The sequence below is a fragment of the Pelophylax lessonae genome, assembly GCF_965119305.1.
Source record: "Pelophylax lessonae genome assembly, chromosome: 9".
NCBI lineage: Eukaryota > Metazoa > Chordata > Amphibia > Anura > Ranidae > Pelophylax > Pelophylax lessonae.
The window spans coordinates 58,052,146-58,079,161 of record NC_138776.1 but is presented as its reverse complement, the minus strand read 5'-3'; the positions used below and the strand labels follow the sequence as shown (position 1 = coordinate 58,079,161).

Below are 27,016 nucleotides of genomic sequence, written 5' to 3'. Positions count from 1 at the left end.
TTTCCAGGTTACCCCAGTGCCCACAGTATCAGCCTTGGACCCTTTTCCTGGCAACAAAGGGAATTCTTCTCTATATATGTTTGAGAAAACTCGCAGTATGGACATTAGGTGCAACCCTGGCACAGAGGAGCCCCGAAACACCAAACCTGGGCACAAGGAAGTCAAAGACTCCAGGGACAGCCAAAGCAGCCTTGGGGACTCTTACCTCAAGGAGCAGCAAGCCACATACTCAACTCCTGGAGCTTCTGACACCTGTGTAAAGTCCAAGAACGGTGGAACAACTGACCCAGACTACTGCAGGAGGATTCTGGTCCGAGGTAATGTGCCAACTTCTGTCTCCATATATCAGTCATTCAATACCAGCTTGTATGTTCCAGTGCCAGACTGCCTCCATCTTCTCCCTAACCTCTGTTCCACATGCCATAATATCATATACCAGATCCTATGCCTCCATACACATCATTCATATGCCAACCTCTGCACCTTCACACCAACCAGTTTGTCCCATACCAGCCATCAAAAATTGAAAATTTTAACTGTAATGAAGGAATATATTCCTACGTGTCAAATTCTACCAACTAGTGAGACTGTGTGCCTAAAAGGCAACTTCCCTTATCTCCAGTACCAATATAGGACTTATGCTGGTGTCCATTCCCCTAGCCCAGCCTCTGTACCAACAAGTCTCAGACTTCTGGATTCCAACTCAACAAAACCAGCCTCTGTCTCTTCATAGCAGCCTTCTACCCTCAATACCAACCTCTGCCCTCCATAGAAGCCCCCTAAACCCCATAGCAGCTCCTGTTCCTCCATACCAGCCTCCTAGAAATGATGCCAGCCTATTGCCTCCATAGTAGCCTTCTACCCACCATACCAACCTCTGTTTCTCTATAGTACCCCCCACACAAACCTCTTTCCCTCCATACCAACCTCCTACACCTATCACCAGATTATTTTCCTCTATGGCAGCTTCTACCCACTATACCAACCTCGGCCCCTCCATATTTGCCTCTTTCCCTCCATAGCAGCCTCCTAACTCCCATATCAAGCTCTGTCCTTTCATACCAACCGAATACCCACTGTGGAAAGCCTCTGTCTCTTCATAGCAGCCTCCTAAACAGTATATCAAACTCTATCTCATGGCTGTCAGTCTCCCACCAACTATACAGCCTCTATCCCTTCATACCAACCATTTACCCTCCAAATTAGCTCTATCTCTCCACAGCAGCCTCCTACTCACCATACCAGCCCCTTGTCCTGACTGCCAGCCTCCTATCCACCATGCCAGCCTCTAGTCTTGTCTGCTAGCATGTCCTCCACCATACCAGCCTCTAGTCCTGTGTAGAAGCCTTCTACCCACCATACCAGCCTCTGTATCCTCTCTAGCAAACAGGGTAGGTAGCAGACCATGCTTTGTCCCCATACTGGTCTGTGTACAGCAGTGGAAGTGTCCATTCACATTTTCCTCCCTCTGAGCCTCCCCCAGGGACAGAATTCCTGCATTGCCTCCTGGCGTTCTTCTCAGTGACTCTTTTGGAGGCTTCCTGTATATCTTCTAATAATTGGCAATAATCACATCTTTTATTTCATTAGCTTAATTAGTGCCATAATGAGAAATCTTCTCACAGTGAACCAAAATTCTGTGGAAAAAATTCCCAATTATTTCAATAAAATCTGCCCCGGGCTCCTAGAGGGAAGTCTACTTCAATCCCCTGGGGTCCGCTCAAGGCTCCCTGAGAAAGACAAATGTTCTTTATGAAGGGAAAATACAGAGAGAAAATACCACAGACCACTATTTTTATTATTATTATTATTATTAGTAGTAGTAATAGTATTATTATTATTAGTAGTAGTAATAGTATTATTATTAGTAGTAGTAGTTTATTTTCTATTATTATTGTTATTATTTCTATTGTTATTAATATTATTATTATTGCTATTAATATTATTAATATTAGTAGTACTAGTATTTGTGATAGTAGTATTTTTAATATTATGATTATTTTTATTGTTGTTGCTGTTATTTTTATTTTTATTGTTATTATTATTTTGTTGTTGTTGTTGTTGTTATTGTTGTTGTTATTATTAGTAGTATTTTTATTACTATTTTTCTCTATTTTTTTTTTTAAAGATGTATATATACATATTTTTTTATATTATGATAATGCAATGACAATGATAATACCAAAAATATAACTTTTATTATTCTTTTAAATATATAGTTGCAGAAATTGCAATTATAATAATAGTAATAATAATAGTCGTCTCTCCACAACACCTGACAATATATAATATTATTTAAAAAAATACATTTTTTTTTTCCTTATTCTTTCTGTGATTTTTTCTGATTTAGGTGTTTACAGAGATGATAAAAATCGGTTGTAAATTGCGGGAAGCAGTGAAATAATCAATACTAATCGGGGCGATCCAGAACGATTGCGGGAAGGTTTAGTGTCCAGCGTGCGATGTACCATTATATTTTAGAAATGATTTCTTTACACAGAGTATCGGAGAGAAAACTCTTCTATTTACTTCTCTCTCTTAATTATATAGAAATGTCCAATATTCTTCTGATTTATTTATGTTAATAATTCGATTTCAGAGGAAGTATAAAAGAGAAAATCCCAGAGTTTCTGGGCTGCTGGGGTCCGGCAGGAGGAGTTTTGGGGGCCCCAGGAGAACAAGAGAGCTCTTCAGGGGTCCCTGTGATGAATGATTTGGAGAATTAGGGGTGAAAGGAAACTTTTTGGAATTAATTGATTTCTTTCTCTGCCCCCTCAGATGCCAAGGGCTCCATCCGGGAGATTATCCTTCCGAAGGGGCTGGACCTGGACCGACCCAAGCGGACCCGAACCTCCTTCACTGCGGAGCAGCTGTACAGGTTGGAGATGGAGTTCCAGAGGTGCCAGTACGTGGTGGGCAGAGAGAGGACAGAACTGGCCCGGCAACTCAACCTCTCAGAGACCCAGGTATGGAGCCTCACTGGAGGCTCGGCATCCTCAAAGTGCCTCCACAGAATCTGAAAATGCCGACAGGACCTCTGCACTGTATGGAGTCTTTATAATACCATACAGAGCCTCTATGATACCCTACAGGACCTCCACTGTACTGAGCCTCTGTCATACCACACAGAACCTCTATGATACACTACAGAGCCTCCACTGTACTGAGCCTCTGTCATACCACACAGAACCTCTATGATACACTACAGAGCCTCCACTGTACTGAGCCTCTGTCATACCATACAAAGCCTCCACTGTACACAGTCTTTATACCCTACAGAGCCTCCACTGTACAGAGCCTCTATACCCTACAGAGCCTCCACTGTACAGAGCCTCTATGATACCCTACAGAGGCTCCACTGTACACAGCCTCTATGATACCCTACAGAGCCTCCACTGTACACAGCCTCTATGATACCCTACAGGACCTCCACTGCACTGAGCCTCTGTCATACCATACAGAGCATCCACTGTACAGAGCCTCTATACCCTACAGAGCCTCCACTGTACACAGCCTCTATGATACCCTACAGAGCCTCTACTGTACACAGCCTCTATGATACCCTACAGAGCCTCCACTGTACACAGCCTCTATGATACACTACAGAGCCTCTACTGTACACAGCCTCTATACCATACAGAGCCTCCACTGTACAGAGCCTCTATGATACACTACAGAGCCTCCACTGTACATAGCCTATATGATACCCTACAGAGCCTCCACTGTACAGAGCCTCTATGATACACTACAGAGCCTCCACTGTACACAGCCTCTATGATACACTACAGAGCCTCCACTGTACAGAGCCTCTATGATACACTACAGAGCCTCCACTGTACAGAGCCTCTATGATACACTACAGAGCCTCCACTGTACAGAGCCTCTATGATACACTACTGAGCCTCCACTGTACAGAGCCTCTATGATACACTACAGAGCCTCCACTGTACAGAGCCTCTATGATACACTACAGAGCCTCCACTGTACACAGCCTCTATGATACACTACAGAGCCTCCACTGTACAGAGCCTCTATGATACACTACAGAGCCTCCACTGTACACAGCCTCTATGATACACTACAGAGCCTCCACTTTACAGAGCCTCTATGATACACTACAGAGCCTCCTCTGGACACAGCCTCTATGATACACTACAGAGCCTCCACTGTACAGAGCCTCTATACCCTACAGAGCCTCCACTGCACAGAGCTTCTATGATACCCTACAGAGCCTCCACTGTACAGAGCCTCTATACCATACAGACCATCTACTGTACAGAGCCTCCACTTTAATATACCGAACTTCCAGCACACAACACAGAGAGCCCACAGTTATACAGAACATTTACTGCACAGAGCTTTCACCATATACTATCCCGAACCTCCACTTTATACAGAACCTCCACCTTATTATACAGAACCTCCACCTTATTATACAGAACCTCCTTCACACTACACAGAGCCTTCATCCTACTATTCAGAACCTTCATCATACAGAGCCTCTATCATACCAGACAGCTTAGAAACTCCATTACACTACAGAGAACCTTCACCTTACTATACAGACCCTTTATACAAATCCTCTATCATACCATTCAGAGATTGTAACTTATAACACAAAATATCCACTATACAATACAGAGTTTACAACTTATTTTAAACAGCTTTTACCTTATTATACAGAACCTCCACTATGCAGAGCCTCTATTATATCATACCGCTTAGAACCTCCACTACACAAAGCATCCACTTTATTATACAGAGACTCTATCACATCGTACAGAGACTCAACCTTATTATAAAGAGCCTCCAACTTATTATTCAAAGGTTTTTTTTTAATCACACCATACACAGCCTCGACTTTAATACACAGAGCCTTCATACTGTATGACAGCCTCCACTAAATAGCCTTTACCATACAGAGCCTCCACCTTAGGGTGTCACTTTGTTGCACCTCTTAGCTATGGCTTCGCCATAAACTGCCTCCTCCAAGAAATGATGCCCGATTTATTCTCAACCCATAACTGTTGGGAATATCATTGTACAAATATGTGCGATTATACTGACAGACTAGCACCCGATCAAATTGTCCCGATCAATTGCTGAGGGTGACAGACTGAAGGACATAGCTGACAATGATATACTCATTATATAATGTATAATATAATTTATATTTCATATTTTATTATAATAATCGAAAAAAATATATATCTATACATATCTATATCTATATCTATATATATACATATATTTATATATATATATATATATATATATATATATATATATATATATATATATATATATATATATATATATACACATATATGTATATATATATACATATATATGTATATATATATATATATATATATATATATACATATATTTATATATTTTTCTATATCTACACTCTGTCTCAGTCTCTTGATACCATAGCATTATATTTAACTAATTTCTGGTGGGTCCAATAAATCGTCTGCGAGATTGTATTCTTCCCCTCCGACCACCAATATCGGAATATTCGTAGACTCTGAGTGACTCCAGTTCTGGGGGATCCTGTAAAAATTCTTCATATATCTGACATTTATTGTATATAGATGACATCCCATACAGTGCGATGTACAGTCCCCCACTAAATCCCTCTGTATTATATTGTATTATATTATATTAAATTATATCCGAGTGGTACATTATTTATTTACATACTTTACAACATTTATTTTTCTCTTCTATATTCTACATCACTTACATCCTTTATTTTCTATTGATCATTTCCCCCCAAATTCTCTTTTATGTGACTCATCTATTCCCCGATTATAATCTATACTGTCCTCACATTACACCGCCGATTGTTTATATACTACTATGATATTACTATAGCTGTTTATATAAAACAAATAGAAAGGGAGGGATGTACACACTTCAATCTATAATTCGACCCGATATACCAAATCGTCCTATATAATCATAATAAAAATAATATCATCTTCGGTATCAACAACGAAAAAAAAAAAAAAAAAAGGAAAATAAATAAATTATAATAATATTATAATTCTGAACATCATCTTGATTATTATACTTATTATTGTTGTTGTTATCAATATTATTAGCAGCAGCAGTAAGATAATGTGAGGACATAATATTATATTACATTACATTATATTATATTATATCATATTATATTATATTATATTATATTATATTATATTATATTATATTATAATGTATTTAGTTAAAAAGTAACAATAATAATGATAATTAATAAAATATTGCTGCTATGACTGTTATTATTAATATTACGATTATTATCATTATTATATTTATTGTTATGTAGCTCTCATACTTTAACTTTTTTATTATTTCTATGAATAGCAACAGCAACAACAACAACAACAACAACATAATAGTAATCATAATAATAATAATACATTATTACCAATAATCTCTATTATTAAATCATCATATTTTAACATTTTATTACAGTTATTCTCCTTATCATTTTATTATACAAATAGTCCCTTGCGATGGTCGGCAGTGTGTGTGGGGCGTCGAAGGGATCCGATCTGGCTCACGTACAATTTGAGAAGATAATTATCGGGCGATGCATGCTCGTATGTATAGGAATATATTGAGTGTAAATTGTGCATATACATAGGATATTGCTCCGTCTATGTCCAGTATATTCTGTGTACAGAGGAGCTGTGTGCCGACAGATTTCTCCGGTTGGAGGGTCGGACCCGGCTGTAGATTGTACGATGTCGGTTGTTTTTAGGGACGATTTGCTGTCGGCTAGAATATCATTGGGACTTTTCTACTGACCGGATTGAGGGAGATGTAGAATTGGGATATAACAATGTACAATGTAACACTCCGAATCGGATGACAGTTCCCATCATCCCCGGGGACGCGGCAATATGTTCTCCGGATGGAGCAATGCCCGATTTCGGTACATAGCAGATTCTACTGCCGGGACAAACTGTCATACGATTCAGATCGAACAATGAAGTATGAATATCCCGCCTCAGTGCACCTTGTCATATCGTCCTAAAATCTATTTCTGTCTGCCTCATCCATGTCTGTCTGATTTCACTTAAATATTTATTTCTTCAACACTTCTCTCAAATGCTTTCCATACCTTTCTCCATACTCCTCCATACTCCTCTATACCCCTCCCAATACTCCTCCATACCTCCTCCATACCCCTCCCAATACTCCTCCATACCTCCCCATACTCCTCCATACCCTTCTCCAAACCTCCTCCATACCCCTCCCCATACTCCTCCATACTCCTCCATACCCCTCCCAATACTCCTCCATACCTCCTCCATACCCCTCCCAATACTCCTCCATACTCCTCCATACCCTTCTCCATACCTCCTCCATACCCCTCCCAATACTCCTCCATACCTCCCCATACTCCTCCATACCCTTCTCCGTACTCATCCATACCCCCCACCCATACTCCTCCATACCCCTCCTCATACTCCTCCATACCCTTCTCCATACTCCTACAAACCCTTCTCCATACCTCCCCATACCCCTCCATGCTCTTCTCCATACTCCTTCATACCCTTCTCCATACCTCCCCATACTCCTCCATACCCCTCCCAATACTCCTCCATACCTTTCTCGATACCTCCTCCATACCCCTCCCGATACTCCTCCCAATACTCCTCCATACCTTTCTCCATACCTCCTCCATACCCCTCCCAATACTCCTCCATACTCCTCCATACCCTTCTCCATACCTCCTCCATACCCCTCCCAATACTCCTCCATACTCCTCCATACCCTTCTCCATACCTCCTCCATACCCCTCCCAATACTCCTCCATACCTCCCCATACTCCTCCATACCCTTCTCCGTACTCCTCCATACCCCCCACCCATACTCCTCCATACCCCTCCTCATACTCCTCCATACCCTTCTCCATACCTCCCCATACTCCTCCATACCCTTCTCCATACCTCCCCATACTCCTCCATGCTCTTCTCCATACTCCTCCATACCCTTCTCCATACCTCCCCATACTCCTCCATACCCTTCTCCGTACTCCTCCATACCCCCCCCATACTCCTCCATACCCCTCCTCATACTCCTCCATACCCTTCTCCATACTCCTCCATACCCTTCTCCATACCTCCCCATACTCCTCCATACCCTTCTCCATACCTCCCCATACTCCTCCATGCTCTTCTCCATACTCCTCCATACCCTTCTCCATACCTCCCCATACTCCTCCATACCCTTCTCCATACCTCCCCATACTCCTCCATACCCTTCTCCATACCTCCCCATACTCCTCCATGCTCTTCGCCATACTCCTCCATACCCTTCTCCATACCTCCCCATACTCCTCCATACCCTTCTCCATACCTCCCCATACTCTTCCATACCCTTCTCCATCCCTCCCCATACTCCTCCATACCCTTCTCCATACCTCCCCATTACCCTCTCCATAACCCTCCCCATACTCCTCCATACCCTTCCCCATACCTCCCCATTACCCTCTCCATACCCCTCCCCATACTTCTCCATACCTTTCTCCATACCTCCCCATTTCCCTCTCCATACCTCCCCATACTCCTCCATACCCTTCTCCGTACCTCCCCATTACCCTTTCTATTCCCTTCTCCATACCTCCTCATTACCCTCTCCATACCCCTCCCCATACTTCTCCATACCCTTCTCTATACCTCCCCAGTACCCTCTCCATACCCCTCCCCATACTCCTCCATACCCGTCTCCATACCTCCCCATTACCCTCTCCATACCCCTCCCTATACTCCTCCATACCCTTCTCTATACCTCCCCAGTACCCTCTCCATACCTCCCCATACTCCTCCATACCCAATTCTATGTTTTCCCATTACCCTCTCCATACCCCTCCCCATACTCCTCCATACCCTTCTCCATACCTCCCCATTACCCTCTCCATACCCCTCCCTGTACTCCTCCATATCCTTCTCCATACCTCTCCATTACCCTCTCCATACCCGTCCCCATACTCCTCCATACCCTTCTCCATACCTCCCCATTACCCTCTCCATACCTCCCCATACTCTTCCATACCCTTCTCCATACCTCCCCATTACCCTCTCCATACCCTTCTCCATACCCCTCCCCATACTCTTCCATATCCTTCTCCATACCTCCCCATTATCCTCTCCATACCACTCCCCATACTCCTCCATACCCTTCTCCATACCTCCCCACTACCCTCTCCATACCCCTCCCCATACTCCTCCATACCCTTCTCCATACCTCCTCCATACCCCTCCCAATACTCCTCCATACCTCCCCATTCTCCTCCATACCCTTCTCCGTACTCCTCCATACCCCTCCCAATACTCCTCCATACCTCCCCATACTCCTCCATACCCTTCTCCGTACTCCTCCATACCCCCCCCCCCACCCATACTCCTCCATACCCCTCCTCATACTCCTCCATACCCTTCTCCATACTCCTACATACCCTTCTCCATACCTCCCCATACTCCTCCATACCCTTCTCCATACCTCCCCATACTCCTCCATGCTCTTCTCCATACTCCTCCATACCCTTCTCCATACCTCCCCATACTCCTCCATACCCTTCTCCATGCCTCCCCATACTCCCCCATGCTCTTCTCCATACTCCTCCATACCCTTCTCCATACATCCCCATACTCCTCCATACCCTTCTCCATACCTCCCCATACTCCTCCATGCTCTTCTCCATACTCCTCCATACCCTTCTCCATACCTCCCCATACTCCTCCATACCCTTCTCCATACCTCCCCATACTCCTCCATACCCTTCTCCATACCTCCCCATACTCCTCCATGCTCTTCTCCATACTCCTCCATACCCTTCTCCATACCTCCCCATACTCCTCCATAACCTTCTCCATACCTCCCCATACTCTTCCATACCCTTCTCCATCCCTCCCCATACTCCTCCATGCTCTTCTCCATACTCCTCCATACCCTTCTCCATACCTCCCCATTCTCCTCCATACCCTTCTCCATACCTCCCCATACTCTTCCATACCCTTCTCCATCCCTCCCCATACTCCTCCATGCTCTTCTCCATACTCCTCCATACCCTTCTCCATAACTCCCCATACTCCTCCATGCTCTTCTCCATACTCCTCCATACCCTTCTCCATACCTCCCCATACTCCTCCATACCCTTCTCCATACCTCCCCATACCCCTCCATACCCTTCTCCATACCTCCCCATTACCCTCTCCATAACCCTCCCCATACTCCTCCATACCCTTCCCCATACCTCCCCATTACCCTCTCCATACCCCTCCCCATACTTCTCCATACCCCTCCCCATACTCCTCCATACCTTTCTCCATACCTCCCCATTACCCTCTCCATACCTCCCCATACTCCTCCATACCCTTCTCCGTACCTCCCCATTACCCTTTCTATTCCCTTCTCCATACCTCCTCATTACCCTCTCCATACCCCTCCCCATACTTCTCCATACCCTTCTCTATACCTCCCCAGTACCCTCTCCATACCCCTCCCCATACTCCTCCATACCCGTCTCCATACCTCCCCATTACCCTCTCCATACCCCTCCCTATACTCCTCCATACCCATTTCTATATTTTCCCATTACCCTCTCCATACCCCTCCCCATACTCCTCCATACCCTTCTCCATACCTCCCCATTACCCTCTCCATACCTCCCCATACTCTTCCATACCCTTCTCCATACCTCCCCATTACCCTCTCCATACCTCCCCATACTGCTCCATATCCCTCCCCATACTCCTCCATACCCTTCTCCATACCTCCCCATTACTTTCTCCATACCCCTCCCCATACTCTTCCATATCCTTCTCCATACCTCCCCATTATCCTCTCCATACCACTCCCCATACTCCTCCATACCCTTCTCCATACCTCCCCATTACCCTCTCCATACCCCTTCCCATACTCCTCCATACCCTTCTCCATACCTCTCCATATTCCTCCATACCCTTCTCCATACCTCCCGATACTCCTCCACACTCTTCTCCATACCTCCCCATACTCCTCCATGCTCTCCTCCATACCTCCCCATACTCCTACATATCCTTCTCCATACCTCCCCATACTCCTCCATACCTATCCATACTCCTCTCCATACCCCTCCCCATACTTCTCCATACCCTTCTCCATACCCCCCTTCATTCCCCTCCCCATACTCCTCCATTCCCCACTATACCCCTCCCCATACTCCTCCATATCCTTCTCCATACCTCCCCATACCCCTCCCCATACTCCTCCATACCCTTCTCCATACCTCTACATATCCCTCCTCATACCCATCTCTATACTACTCCATATCCCACTATACCCCTCCCCATACTCCTCCATACCCCACTATACCCCCATACTCCTCCATACCCTTCTTCATACCTCCCCATTACCCTCTCCATACCCCTCCCCATGCTCCTCTATACCCTTCCCCATACCTCTCCATATTCCTCCATACCCTTCTCCATACCTCCCCATACCCCTCCTCATACCCCTTCCCTATCTCCTCTATAACCCACTATACCCCTCCCCATACTCCTTCATACCCCACTATACCCCTCCCTATTCTCTTCCATACCCCCCTATACCCCTCCCTATACTCTTCCATACCCAACTATACCCCTCACCATACTCCTCAATACCCTTTTCCATACCGCACCATACCCCTCCTCATACCCCTCCCCATACTCCACCATACCCTTTGCCCTGATGCCTCAATTTCTCCATTATACTTCTCCCCATGCTTCTCTATACCCCCACTGTACCCCTCCCCATACTACTCCATACCCCACTATACCCCTTTCCCAGATACCTCAATACCCTTCTCCATACCTCACCATACCCCTCTCCCAGGTACCTCCATACCTCTCCATACCTCATCATACTCCTCCCCAGTACCTCCATACCCTTTGCCCAGATACCCCCATACCCCATTTTACTCCTCCCCATGCTACTTCATGCCCCTCTCTACCCCTTTCCCAGTTACCTCCATACCCCTCTATACCTCACTATAGCCCCAGTGCTTCCATACCCCTCCTCATACTCCACTCCATACTCTACACCCCTTTCCATACTCCTCCATACCCCACTATACCCCTCTCCCAGGTACCTCCATACCTCTCCATACCTCACCATACCCCTCCCTATACTCTACTATACCCTTTGCCCAGATACCTCCATATCCCACTATACCCCTCCCCCATCCTTTTCCATTCCCCACTATACCCCTCTCCCAAGTTCTTCCATACCCTACTCAATACCCCTCTAAATCTCATCATACCCCTCCCTAGTAGCTCCATACCACTCCCCATACTCCACCATACCCTTTGTCCAGATACCCCACTATATCCCTCCCCATACTCCTCCATACCCCACTATACCCCTCCCCTGTACCTCCATACCCCACCAGACCATTCCCCATACTCTTCCATACCCCACTATAACCCTCTTACTAGTACCTCTATATCTCTCCCCATTCTCCTCCATACCCCACTATGCCTTTCTGCCCAGGACTTCTATACTCTTCTCCATACTTCTCCCTATACTCCTCCATACTCCACCATACCTCACCCCATACTCCTCCATACCCCACTATACACCTCTCACCAGTACCTCCATACCCTTCTCCATACCCCTCCCCATACTCCTTCTTACTTTACAATACCTCTCCTTCTCCATACCCCTTCCCTTACTCCTCTATACCCCACCATACCTCTCTCCAAACTCCTCCATAACCCATTATACACCTCTCCTCAGTACCTACATACCCTTCTCCATACTCCTCCCCAGGGGCGGACTGACCATTCGGAGATTAGGGCACTGCCCGGGGGCCCAGGGTCAGTAGGGGGCCCCATGAGAGGCTACACACTACAGAAAGAAGCTAGGACCTTCCATGCAGGCTATGCTGTGGTAGATATTTAAATGCCCACTCTATGTGGCTGAGCTGCAATTTGTAGGTGGCGCTTTGTGTGGTTTGAGTGTGGACACAGGGGGCCCCATGATCTCTGATTGCCCGGGGGCCCCATGAGTTGTCAGTCCACCCCTGCTCCTCCCCATACTCCTTCATACCTCACTATACCTCTCCTTCTCAATACTCCCTCCCTTACTCCGCTATACCCCACCATAACTCTCTCCATAGTCCTCCATTCATCACTATACAGCTCTCCCCAATACCTCCATACCCTTCTCCATATCTGTCCCCATAATCTTTCATACCTCACCATACCTCTCCTTCACCATACCCCTCCCCATACTTCTCCATATACCACCTTAGCTCTCCTCAGTACCTCTATATCCTTCTGAATACCCCTCCCCATACTCCTCCATACTCCTCCCTACCCCCAATACCTCCATACCCTTTCCCATACTGTTCCATACCCCACTTTACTCCTCTCCAGTACCTCCAAACCCCTCCTCTCTCTTTACCCTTCTCCATAAGCCTTCTTTCACTCTACCCTTCGCCAGACGCCCCTGCTCTATATACCCTTTTCCATATGTCTCCTCTCTTTATGCTCTTCTCCATACCCCTCCGGTCTCTATACTCTTCTTCATAACTCTCCCCATACTGACCCATACCCCATTATATCCCTCTCCATAACCCTCTCTTTTCCGCTCCGCATACTCCTCCATACCCCCTCTCCATTACCTCCATACTCTTCTCCATTACCTCCATACCCCTCTCTAAACCCCACTACCCCTTCTCTCAATACCCCTTTCCATTCTCCTCTTTTTCATACCCCTTTTCTCTATAACCCACACCTCCACACATCCTTTCTATACTCTTCTTCATAAACCTTTTTATACCCCTCTCCATATCCCTCCTCGTACTTCTTCATACCCCCCTTTTCCCTTCTCCATATTCCTCTCCAGTACCTCCATACCCCTCCTCTCTCTGTACCCTTTTCCAGACCCCTCTTCATACTCAGGTTTAAACCCCCCTTCATACCCCTCCTCACCCCCCCCCATTTTACCTCTCTCTTCTCTTTCTCTCCCTCTATATTTGCTCTCACTTTTTCTCTTCTCTCCCCCTCTCCCCTTCAGCTTTCTCTGCCTTTTTTTTCTCCTCCATCTCTCTCTTCTCTCTCTCCACCACATTTTCTCTGTTCCCTCTCTGTTCTCCTTCATTGCTCTTTTGCTCCCTTGCACTCTCTCTTTCTCCTCTCTCTTACCTCTAGCTTCTCTCTCTTCCTCTCTCTCTGTTCACCCCCTCCTACCCTCCTCCTTGTCCCCTCTCTCTATATCTCTCTCCTCTCTCTCTTCTCTTTCTGTCTGTCCCAACACATGCACACTTTCTCTCTCTCTCTCCTCTATCTAGCTTATATGGTTCTGTTTGCTGTCTTGACAGGTGAAAGTATGGTTCCAGAATCGCAGGACAAAGCAAAAAAAAGACCAGGGTAAGGACTCTGAGCTGCGATCAGTTGTTTCAGAAACTGCAGCCACCTGCAGTGTTCTCCGGCTCTTGGAACAAGGCCGTCTTCTATCCCCTCCTGGTCTGCCTGGACTATTGCCAGCCTGTGCTGCAGGAGCACTGCGGGCCACCAACAGTTCTGGACCCGGGGCTCAATCCATTCCCGAAGTCACCAATGCCCCCCCTCACCAACCTGGACTGCACACTTCAGGGCACAGCATCTTCAGCATGCCTGTGCCATCTTTACTGGGCACTGTGGCCAACCGGCTATCCTCTAACCCACTGACAATGGCAGGGAACCTCCAGGAACTCTCCGCCAGGTACCTCAGCTCCTCGGCCTTCGAACCCTACTCTAGAAATTCATCTAAAGAAGGTCTAGAGAAGAAATCTCTGGACTGACTATTCCTAATATGTGGTGACACTCTCTGACTAAATGTCTCAGGCATGTGATGCCGCTGACCTTGAATTTCTCAGAATTCTCTACTCCAATGCCACCAATCCCCAACCTCAGATTACTCTACCCCTAATGCCATTGACTGCCAAACATCTCAGTACTTTTCCCTTAATGCCATAAAGCTAATCTTTAAAAAATTTCCAACTTTCTGCCACCAATCCCCAATCCCCAAACCTCACAATATTATACACAATATTATAACTTAATGACAGTGATCCCCAAACTTCAGAATATTGTAACCGAATGCCATTAACCCTCAAACCCCTGCGTACTTTCCCACTTAATGCCATTAACCTAAACCTCTGAATATTATCAAAATTAATATTTAAATTCACTTCAACAAATCCTCAAAACTATAATGTTATAACTTATTGACGGTAATCCCCAAACTTCAGAATACTGTAAACTAATGCCATTGACCCTCAAACTGCTGTGTACTTTCCCCCCAATGGCATCAACCTAAACCTGAGAATATTATAACTTATTACCATGAACTCCCAAACCTCAGACTATTAAAATTTAAAGCCTCCAATCTTTAGAAGACTGTAAACAAATGCCCCCAATCCCCAAACCTCAGAATACTATAACTTAGTGCCAGTGACCCCCAAACCTCAGACCACTCTATCTTTATTACCACTGATGCCCAAACCTCAGAATAGTGTAACTTGAGACCACTGACCCCCAAAAGTGAAGGCCTACAGCCCTTACTCTGTCCTCTCAAAAACAGACTTCCAATTATTTCACCCCCAAAATTTCTTCACCCACTGAACAGAAAACCTTCATGCACCCTATGGCAAAAGCAACCCTCCCTTTTAACATCTGTTCTAGCAAATTTCCCTGAACACTCAGTTGTTCCCAGAAACAGGAGCTTTATGCCCCTCATCAACTCCCAATGGCAAACTTTGAGAACTGTTCCCACAGACACCCTAATATCTGACCTCCTAGGAGTGTACACCTTCATTTTGCCTGTCTCCCCATTTCGAAGGGAGGGACTCTACCAGTTTCCTATCTCCAAGCTGTGTATCCCTGACCAAACCAGCCACCAAATTGTGACCATAATCCTAGAACTCAGCTCGGCTGGAAGAACCTACACAATGCACAAGGTGTAATATGACAGCAGAATTGAGTTTTCATCATAATTTCAGTCTGAACATCCATCAAACACCATTATGGTCTTCACTTTTTAGAGCAGCTAAAGAGTTTTTTGCATCCATCACCCCTGTCAATGACATGAATTGGAATGTTTGGAAAGTGAAAATGAAAATTGTGTAACAATCGGTTGTTCTACAATGTTCAATCTCCACCTATCATGCCTAAATTAAACATTTGTACATCTTTTTCAAAGTCGTGTGTTATGGATAATAACGCAATGTGCCAGAAAGATGAGTCCCAAATGAATCCAATATATGAAGTCCCCCATGGTCCACCCCCTTCCCTTTCCCAGCATTGGCAGTGCACTTTGACCCTGCAACGTTCCCATTACTGTCCTTCAACTCTTAGTTCTGGCCAAATTTTTTTTTTTCGGAAAAAATGTGTTGCGGAATATGCTGCGTTAAGAATAAAAGATTGACTCAATGGACATAGATCTTTTTTTATTTAAATATGTGACATTAAAAAATTGGCATTACAACTAATTAACTCTACCCAGTGCCACCAAAGAGCCAATCGCACACAAGCGAACGTTGGGGGAGTGTCTTAAGGAACCTTATGCTGTGCCCACCTTCATGTACTCTCCGTGTCCAAAAGCGGAGGTGTCCGTTTACTGACGTTACACCAGCAATTGTCACTTAGTACTTGAATGCGTCATTGGGCGCCTTACACAATGACATACTCTGATCAGCTGACTTGGTGCTCGCCCCCGCGGACCTGCGTCACCTGCTCCTGAGCCAGATAAGCCGCACGCCTCCGTGTAGCTAAAGGACGGCCTTGTACGGCGCCATAATCTTATTCTAATATTTTTATTGTAAACTATTTAAGTGAAGGGAATGTAGCTGGATTATGGAAAATTTCAACACCCGAAATTTACCGCCAAATTTTTTTTTTTCTTGCTCTGGATGTCCAAGGTTTGTTTTGTGTTAATGTTGTGCGAGTGACTTGACATCTCTATATATGAAAGAAAAACTATATATAAAAAATTTAATGTATTTTCACATTCTATTTAAACACCAAATTATTATTATTTGATATGTGGGAAGATTTCATGTGTTTCTGGCTGTCTGGATCCGCAATTAAATGGAAATGAGGCGATGTTTGTGGACCAGTGACTTGTGTCTGTTCCTTTCTCTGTCTGCTGATGACCCATGGCTCCTTGGATGGGCCCGGTGTGTCTATGTAACAATAGAAACAAGCACTTTGTGTAATTCGTTTTTTCTGCGTTTGGTAACTTTTTATTGCCGCTAAAAAACAAAAACAGACATCAGTCTATGGAATAGCTAGACTTGAAGCTAAAATTTCCCCTACTGCTCTCTTTTTTTGCATTGTCATTTTAAAGTGGATGTGAACCCAATCACCAAAATCTCCTATAATCTTTAATTTATTAACCACTTCAGCTCTGGAAGATTTTACCCCCTTCATGACCAAGCCATTTTTTTGCTGTTCCGCACTGCGCTATTTTTACTTGTAAATGCGCGGCCATGCAACGCTGTATCTAAACCAAATTTGTATTATTTTTCACACAAATTAAGCTTGCTTTTGGTGGTATTTGAACAATACTGGGTTTTTTTTTAGACAGACATTTTTAAAAAATATATTTTTTACATTCTGGTATAAAACATATTCAATGAAAAAATTTTAAAAATAAAATTTCAACATAAATTTTGTCCAAAATGTATTCTGCTACGTTTAAAAAAAAAAAAAATCCCAAAAAGTGTACATGGATTGGTTTGCGTGAAAGTTATATCGTCTACAAACTATGGCATATATACTAGAATTTTAATTTTTTACATTATATATTTGACTAATGGCAGCGATCAACGACTTATAATGGGACTGCGATAGTGCAGTGGGCAATTTGCCACTAACTAACGCTGGGGGGGGGGACTAACTAACTGCTACTGACATCACCAGTGACATTAATACAGCGATCTTACACTTGATCACTTGATCTTAGCCAAAAGGCCAAGAAGCGATATTGATACAGTGATCAGTGATTACTGTATTTTTGACACTGGCTGATTAGGGGTTAACATCTGGGGGGAAAAAGGGGTTAATACATACTGTAGCTGCTGACTTTTAATATTAGGACACTTACCTGTTCTGGAGTCCAGTGATGTCGGCACCGCAGCCGATGTTTCCATCGGATGTCGGGTGCTGCCGCCGCCATTGCCGGTGAGAAAACCCAGCAGTGGCTTCACCGGCGGATCCCTACTTCGTATGCACAAAGCGCATTGCGCATTCGGATTGGCTCGGCAGCAGGGTAAGGAGGTGTGGGCCAAACTTCAGAGGGACGGCGCCACGGCGCCGACTCCCGGAAGTGGGGAAGGGTACCTGTCAAAAATAGGTACCTGTTCCCCCCTCCCCCCTGAAAGGTGCCATATGTGGCACCGGAAGGGGGGGAAGGAAGCAAATGAGTGGAAGTTCCACTTTTGGGGTGGAACTCCGCTTTGACTATGTGCCTAACAATGTGTAACGTGTGTTGCTTTTACTAAGAGATCTCTCAGTTTCTTATCCCTGCTTTGCAGGAATTGCTCCCTCTGTACAGAGCTGCACACGGGCGATCAGTAGGCCCCGGCAGTGAATCATTGGTCGGGACCTGCTGGCAGGCTCCCCATGTGTACAATCACAGTGGGTGTCAGACAGGGGGCGCACATACGCACACCCTTAACCCAGAAGTAGGCAGCGAGGTACAGGTACATCGCTTTGTCTACAGCGGCCGTTCATCCACATTAAATAGCAGAAAGTCGGTTGCTAAGTAATTCATTTAATTCCTAAGTCATTTTTTTAAAGCAGTATTACACCCAAAACAAAAAATTTAATTTATTCAGGGCTGCTGATGGGGGGGGGGGGAGGGGGGGCACCAGTCCTCCTGTAGAGGGCCCGGGCACAGAGGGGGGCCCAACAGCATGGGGAATCAGTGCGGTCGGGCAGAGGGGCAATTACAGAAGGAAGCCCTGTGCGGCTCTCTGCAGCAGCTGAAAGCAGGTTTTTTTCCCCCTCCTGCCAGCTTTCAGCTACTGTGGGGAGAGACACAGACACAGACACAGGGCATCATTCCTGTAATTGCTTCTCTGACACCGATCCCCCTCCCTGTTCTGCCTGCTCCTGATCCCCTCCCGCAGTGCTGCAGGCTTCCCTGTCCAGTAAAAAAATAACAAATTGTAAAAAATAATTATTAAACATTGTAATAAATAATTCTAAAAAAAAGTGTAAAATAAAATAATTTTAAACATTTTTAAAAAAATTATTATTACCCGTATTTTCCGGCGTATAAGAGGACTGGGCGTATAAGACGACCCCCCTAATTTTCATCGACCGGTAATACTTATACTTAGGTTACCTTGGAGATATTATACTCGGTCTATAAGAGGACCTCCCATTTTTGGGGGATTTTTTTGATGTTCAAAAGTAGTCTTATACGCCAGAAAATACAGTATTTTTTTAATGTAAAAAAAACAATTAAGGGCAAAATCACACAGGTTCTCTGTTATGTTTGTGTCCGCTAATAATGATCTTAGTGTATTTCTAGTGAAAATATTGTCTTCATATATTTGGGGGGGGGGGGTGGGGGTAGGCAGTTGGGCTGTACGGGGCCCCGGTGATTTCCAACAGCATCTCTGAATATATTGCAGCTTACCAATCATTAGATGTGGTGGTTGCATTCATTTTCTTTTTTTTTTCGGCTTTTTACCTTCTTTTTTCACCTGGTGATCTGGTCGGTAACACACCTCCAGTATTAGTGAGACACAACTCTGGGGAAATCAGGACAAGAGGCACAGCAGACAGCAGTATTGTCAGTCTGGGAGTGGAGGGGGGTGTTAAATGTATTAACAGATTTAGATACACTAACAAATTGAAGCCAAACTACAGCTCATACTTTATTATCAGTTACAGCAAACATTTTTTTCATTTTGGGATAAAGATTTTGCATGAATCAATAAAAGCTGATTATTTAATAATTTCTGCCAGTGTAAAAGGAGTACAGCTGTACATCTCCTATGGATCACAGGAGTGCAGATCGTTCTGAATTCCTGTGACCCGTTTTCAGCAGAGTGGACTGAAGTCCGCTCTCTGCTGACGTCACAGAAGTCAGCCCAGGTACCGCGTCATCAAGACTACGGAGTTGGGATCCGCCAGGTGCCTGGACCGACACCCGGCTCAGCATCTCAGCAAGGCACTTAGAGCCTGAGCCGGCCGCTCCGCTCCCTCCACAGCCCAGTGCTCCAATGAGCGAGGAGGGGGCAGAGCAGAGAGCTGCGTACTGACAGTCTGCAGTACGCATACTTCTGTGATCCACAGAAGTACAGCCAAACAAGCTTTGGCTGTTCTTCTCCTTTAATGCATTAAGATAAAAAAAAAACCTGTGTGCAGCTCCCCACCTTACCTAAGCCCCATCTCAGGCAGGTGCCATTGGCTCACACCACTGTCAATCAAAGTCAGTGAGCCAATGAGGAGAGGGAGGGGGCGGGGACGAGCCGAAGCTCCTAGTCTGAATGGGCACAGAGCAGCGGCTCGGGTGCCCCCATAGCAAGCTGCTTGCTGTGGGATCACTTTGGCAGGAGGGGCAAGGAGCACCGGCGAGAGACCTGAGAAGCAGGGCCACTGATAGGGAGGGACCACCAGTCCTCCTGTAGGGGGCCCGGGCACACAGGGGGGCCCCAACAGCACAGGGAATCGGTGCGGTCGGGCAGAGGGGCAATTACAGAAAGTAGCCCTGTGCTGCTCTCTGCAGGCAGCAGCTGAAAGCCAGTTTCCCCCCCCCCTCCTGCCAGCTTTTAGCTGCTGCAGGGAGAGACACAGACACAGGGCAACATTCTTTTATTGCTTCTCCAACACCGAGCCCCCTCCCTATTCTGCCTGCTTCTGATTCCCCCTTCCCGTGTGCCCCCCTTTCTCTGAGCCTCCCCCCCCCCCCTTACCGCAGCGCTGCAGGCTTCCCTATCCTGTAAAAACATAACAAATTGTAAAAAATATATATTTATAATGATTTTAGTGTATTTTTAGTGGAAATATTGTCTTGATATATTTTGAGAGAGGGCCCTGCCAGGTAGGCTGTACGGGGCCCCGTGATTTCTATCAGCAGCCCTGCTGAGAAGAGTAAGATCAGGGTTGTTCTGTGCAAAACCAACTGCACAGAGCAAGTAAGTATAACATGTTTGTTATCATTAAACTTAAAAAAAAGAAAAAAAAAAAAAAAAAAAAACGAGACTTTAATATCACTTTAATACTGATTTAATCATTTTAAATTAATAAAATCCCTGGTGACCCTGCCATGCAGGTCCTTGTTCAGGTACTTATTGTTATAGAGTGGCAATAGTGATAGGTGAATAGAGCAAAGATTGGTTTGATGGGCGCTCACCGAACAATTTTAAAAAATTGAGAATCCCGAACATAGCAGCCAGACCTCATTGAAGTCTATGGGAGCCAAGTTTTGTATTTTCCATATTTTTGTATTTTTTTTTTCAGGGCTAACTTGCAAGCTTTGAGTAAAAAGGGCGTGGATATCTGGGCACCACGCACATGTACCAATGCAGAAATAAAATATATAGAAAGGAAAAAATAACATTTAATTTGCAAAACGACAATGGATTGTAGGGGTGCACTCCACAGAAAAAAGTCCTGTGGTACCCTCTGGAAATCCATACCAGACCCTTATCCTTGATGCTGTTTTGGTATGAATTTTAGGGCAGCACCCTTTGCAAAAAGCAAAAAAAAAAGTAGGGTACTCACAAAATTCATACCAGACCCTTATCCTTGATGCTTAGGGGAGTATCCTTTGCAAAAAGCAAAAAAAAAGTGGGGTACCCCCAAAATCCACACCAGACCCTTATCCTTGATGCCTTTTTGGTATGGATTTTAGGGGAGTACCGTTTGCAAAAAGCAAAAAAAAAGACGGGTACCCCCAAAATCCATACCAGACCCTTATTCCTTGATGCTGTTTTGGTATGGATTTTAGGGGAGTAGCGTATGCGAAAAGCAAAAAAAAAAAGTGGGCTACCCCCAAAATCCATACCAGACCCTTATCCTTGATGCTGTTTTGGTATGGATTTTAGGGGAGTACCCTTTGCAAAAAGCAAAAAAAAAAAAGTGGAGTACCAAAATCCATACCAGAACCTTACCTGAGCATGCAGCCTGGCTGGCCTGGAGAAGGAGGGGCAGCAATCATGATACTGCCACTAAATAACCAATCAATGCCACCACTTAATGAATAACTTCTGGCTGCAGCAGCCGGAGGTTCAGTGGACAAGTGTAGGTCGTCTGTTCGGTGACCTGCGAACTTGTACATTTTGGGTCAAACACTACATGGCCAAAATTTTATATAACATACCGATGTAACAACGATCTGTCCCTGCTTTCCAATTGCTCTCATGCGTTGTCACTTTGTCAGAAATGCCATCGTGGAGTGCATATGGAAAGGAAGTGGCTGCAAAGAGGCTGCGGGAGATCAGCTGCACTGAGATGTAACAAAGTATAACAGTTGTTTATAATACACATTGCACAAAGCAAAGAAAATGTCATTCAGTTGGGGTTTACATCTACTGTAAAATAATTAAATGATCTCACGCAAGAGACTGTTCTTGCAATGCTCTGTAGGGATAAGGGATTGATTGTCTGCAGACCTGCTGACTGCTTTCTATTATGTCTGTTGGGAAATTGAAGGTTCTCACGTTGAAGCTGCGAAAAGATAAATGGTTTATTTATTTATTTTGGCATTCTCACCTTTTAGTTGTTTTTTTCCATGTTGTTTAACTACTTCCAGTCCAGGCCTTTTCTGGCACTTTTTGTTCACATGTAAAAATCTGTATTTTTTGTTAGAAAATGACTTAGAACCCCCCAAAATTATATATATATTTTTAAAGCCAAGGCCCTAGAGAATAAATTAATAATAACTGATATGTTTTGCAATTTTTTTTGTCACATGGTATTTGTGCAGCGGTTTTTCAAACACAATTTTTTGGGAAAAATACACTTTTTTGGATTTTATTGCAAAAAAACACAACACATAACCCAATTGTTTTGTAAAATATAAAAGAGAAAATTATATAATTAATACCAAACATGTCATGTTTTAAAATTGCACTCGATCATGCAATGGCAAAAAAAAATGTAAATTTTACTATCCATAGGCAACACTTTAAATTCCTTTACAGGTTACCAATTTAGATTTACAGAGGGGGTCTGGTGCTAGATCTGACATTTGCGGTGATACCTCACATGTGTGGGACGATCGCAGTTTGCGTGCGCGCAGGACCATAACGCATATTCGCCTTTGCGCACAAGTACTAGTGGACGGGGCACTTTAAATTATTATTTTTTTTTTTAAATTATGAATTTCTTTTATTTTTTTTATTTTTACACTGTTGCTTGAATTTTTTTTTTTTTTTTTTAGTTTTTTTACCGTTTTATTGCTGTCGCAAAGAATCTAAACATCCTTGTGACAGCAATAGGCACGTGACAGGTCCTGTTTGTAGAGATATGGGGTCTATCAGACCCCAAATCCCTCCTCTGCACTTGGTGTTTCTGAATGCTTTCAGTTTTCAAGAAATGGTGCCAGTGGTTTCCAAGTAAATCATGTAAGTCATGTCATCACATCCGGGTTACTATTACAAACAGCCAATTAAAGCTGATCTTAGCGTTGCTTGGCTGTCCGGCCAGCCGGTGGATGTACCGGCTGGTCGCTTGTGTCTCTCTAGAAACCCCAAAAGAGCGACGGAAGGTGGCGGGGGGCATCCCCTCCCGCTGCTTGCAATAGCAATCAGGAGGCTGGTGATCTGCTCCAATTGCTATTACAAGGTAGCCGACCGACTTTAAAAAAACTGTACCAGGGTGATGCCTGCAGCAGGAAGGGTATGTCACTGGTTGGGAAGTGGTTAAAGCTGTATTAAACCCAAAAGAAAACATGTAATATATTGCAGCTTACTAATTCTTAGATGTGATGGCTGCATTTGTTTTCTTTTTTAGGCTTTCTTTCTTCTGTTTCATCTTGTGATCAAGCCAGCAAGTCTGTTGTTTTTTAAAAGCACAAGCTCTCCAGCAGAATGTATAGGTTTACATGGACAAACCAACTAACACTGGCAGGTGTGAATAAAATGATCAGCTTTTATATATTCATGCAAACCTTTATCCCAAAAAGAAAAAAAAAAAATTATGTAATTGCTTATAAAGTGTGAGCTGGAATTTGGCTTCAGTTTGTTTAAAGAGGAAGTAAACTCTTCCTTTTTTTTTTTCTTTTTTTTCCCCCTGCAAAGTAAATGCATAGTGTGCTAGTATGCATCGCATACTAGCATATTATGTGACACTTACCTGCGACGAAGCCCGCGTTGTCCCTGCTGCTGGCCGCATCCATCTTCACCCGTCTTCCTTCCGGGTCGGCGGACTGTATTACAGGCCGGAGCCGCATGACGTCACTACCGCGCATGCATGCGGGAGCCGCCAGTCACGGCACAGGGCTCTGAAGAAACGGCACGGGCGGCCGTTTCTTCCAAGCCAATGCGCCGATGACGTCATTGGCTCCATGCAATGTAAATATCTCCTAAACGGTGCAAGTTTACGAGATATTTACAGCACCTATAGGTAAGCCTTATTAGAGGCTTACCTATAGGTAAAAGTCATCAAAGTGGGATTAAAACCACTTTAACCACTTTAGCCCCAGAAGATTTGGCTGCTCAAAGACCATGCCCTACTTTGCGATTCGGCACTGCGTGACTTTAACGGACAATTGTGCGGTCATGCGACGCTGTACCCAAACGAAATTGATGTCCTTTTTTTTCAACAAACAGAGCTTTCTTTTGGTGGCATTTGATAACCTGTGCGATTTTTATTTTTTGCGCTATAAACAAAAAAATAGCGACAATTTTGAAAAAATAACAATATTTTTCATATTTTTTTAAATGAAATTCTCAAAGAAAATGTAAAAATCAAAATGTTTTAACATTTTAGGCCAATTTGTTTTTCGCTGCATATTTTTGGTAAAAAAAAGTCGTAATAAGCGTATTTTGATTGGTTTGCCAAAAGGTATTGCGTTTACTAACTACGGGAAAGATTTATGTCATTTTTATTGTTTTTTTTTTACTAGTAACGGCGGCGATTTGCAATTTTTTGTGGGACTGCGACATTGCGGCACACAGATTGGACCCCTGACTGACATTTTTGACACTTTTGGGAGTACCAGTGACATTACTACAGTAATCAGTGCTAAAAATATTCACTGTTACTGTCAAAATGACACTGGCAGGGAAGGGGTTAACTTTATTGGTGATCAAGGGGTTAAGTGTGACCCTAGGGGCATGATTCTAACTGTCAGGGGGCGTGGCTTGTTAGATCATCACAGACACATGCGATCCTATATAGCAGGATCACATAGCCTCTGTGATGATCTAAGGGAGAATGACAGAAGGCTGTGTTTACATCAGCCGTCTGTCTTTCTCCCTCTTCAGCGGGAGATCGTGAGTGACCGGCGGCCAGCAGAGCCACCAGTCACTCGCGCTGGCTCCCTAGGGAACGAGCAGGGGCAGTAGCGCGCCGCCGCCGGCGTGCGCTCGACCCCCGCAGGCGGCTGAGTGAGTGACGTACCCCTACGTCACTATGCCCAGCAGCGGCTGCCTGCCGCAGAATATCTGCGGTGGGCGGTCATTATTTGGTTAAAACAGAGTTCCACACGTTTTTGTGTTTATTAAAAGTCAGCAGCTACAAAAAGTGTATCTGCTGACTTTTAATAAACACACACTCACCTGTCTCACGATCCAGCGATGCTGCCGGCGGGAGCCTCGCTTCTCTCCCTCTTCTCCCCATGGCGCCGTCATCACTAGTGTGGGCACCTGGCTGTGACAGCCTGCGGCTTCACAGCCGGGTGCGCACTACGCATGCACAAGTCGCGCTGCGCGTCCTGAGAGGACGGGCAATCTTCTGGAAACTGTGAGGTGTCCCAGAAGATTGCAGGGAGGGAGGGGGAGAGGAGAACTTCTGCTCGAGCCGCCTAGGGGGCCAGAGCGGAAGTGGGAGCGGGTACCTGTCAAATATAGGTACCAGCTCCCCCCCTAAAAAAAACTGACATGCCAAATGTGGCATGCCAGGGGGTCAGGAGGCCTTAAAGCCGAAGTTCCACTTTTGGGTGGAACTCCGCTTTAATGTATGTTACTGACCAGATAACCAGGTGAAAACAGACAGAAAAAAGAAAATAAATGCAGCCACCACATCTAAGATGGTAAGCTGCAATATATTACATTTTCAGTTTTAGGTTTATTACCGCTTTCAATTCCAGCATAAAGATAAAGATAAATTAGCAGAGTTTGGTGGGATAAGCCAGAATCACATGATATAAAATGGGCAGATACATCTGGAATGTGATAACCCCCTCCAGAAGTCTACACATATATATTCGGTAACTGCAACTCGGTTAATGCAAATTATAGAATATCCACCACACAAAATAATTATTCCTTATTACTAAGTTTATTTCTAGGTGGGAAATATTCACAGCTCACAAGTGAGAGCCACCATGGCAGTTACAACCTTGGTGCTTTGAAGCTACAATAGCGCCACCTAGCTGGTGCAATCTATGTAAAATTTCCAAATGGGAATAATAAGAAGCAGGGCTCAATAGTAGATATCTGGAAAACATGTTGGGTCTGTGCTCAGATATTTACTATGGGAATGTAAATTATAGGGCAGGATCAGCCTTAGTAATGGAATTAATGCAATGCCTTCACCCATCCAGGAGGTCCCTGCTGGGGAGATTTACCTTCTCTGTTTGTCCTGGTGTCACCAAGACTAAAAGTGGTTGTCTCCAGAAGAGGAATAAAGGGAAAACTTCCAGCTGGAGAAGGGGTATTCTGTTTTTCCTGTTGTGTCTCGAAAAGAAGCAAAAGAAAATTTCCCCCAGTGAGACACAGACATTGTTCTACACTCCATCCAATACTAAGCCTGAATATACACTAGAAGATTTTCTAATAAACATTTGTACAAAAATTCTCAGA

At 44.5% G+C, this 27,016-nt stretch overlaps 1 protein-coding gene across 1 annotated transcript; it reads left to right on the top strand.

The window, feature by feature from the left end:
* The first annotated feature begins 19 nt into the window (after nt 1-19).
* Nucleotides 20-14,987, top strand: LOC309563196 (ventral anterior homeobox 1b-like). Its single transcript, XM_082267559.1, has 3 exons — nt 20-317; nt 2,779-2,966; nt 14,369-14,987. The coding sequence occupies exons 1-3, from the start codon at nt 77-79 to the stop codon at nt 14,828-14,830; spliced, it is 891 nt and encodes a 296-aa protein (XP_082123685.1). The 5' UTR covers nt 20-76; the 3' UTR covers nt 14,831-14,987.
* Nucleotides 14,988-27,016: the final 12,029 nt, after the last annotated feature.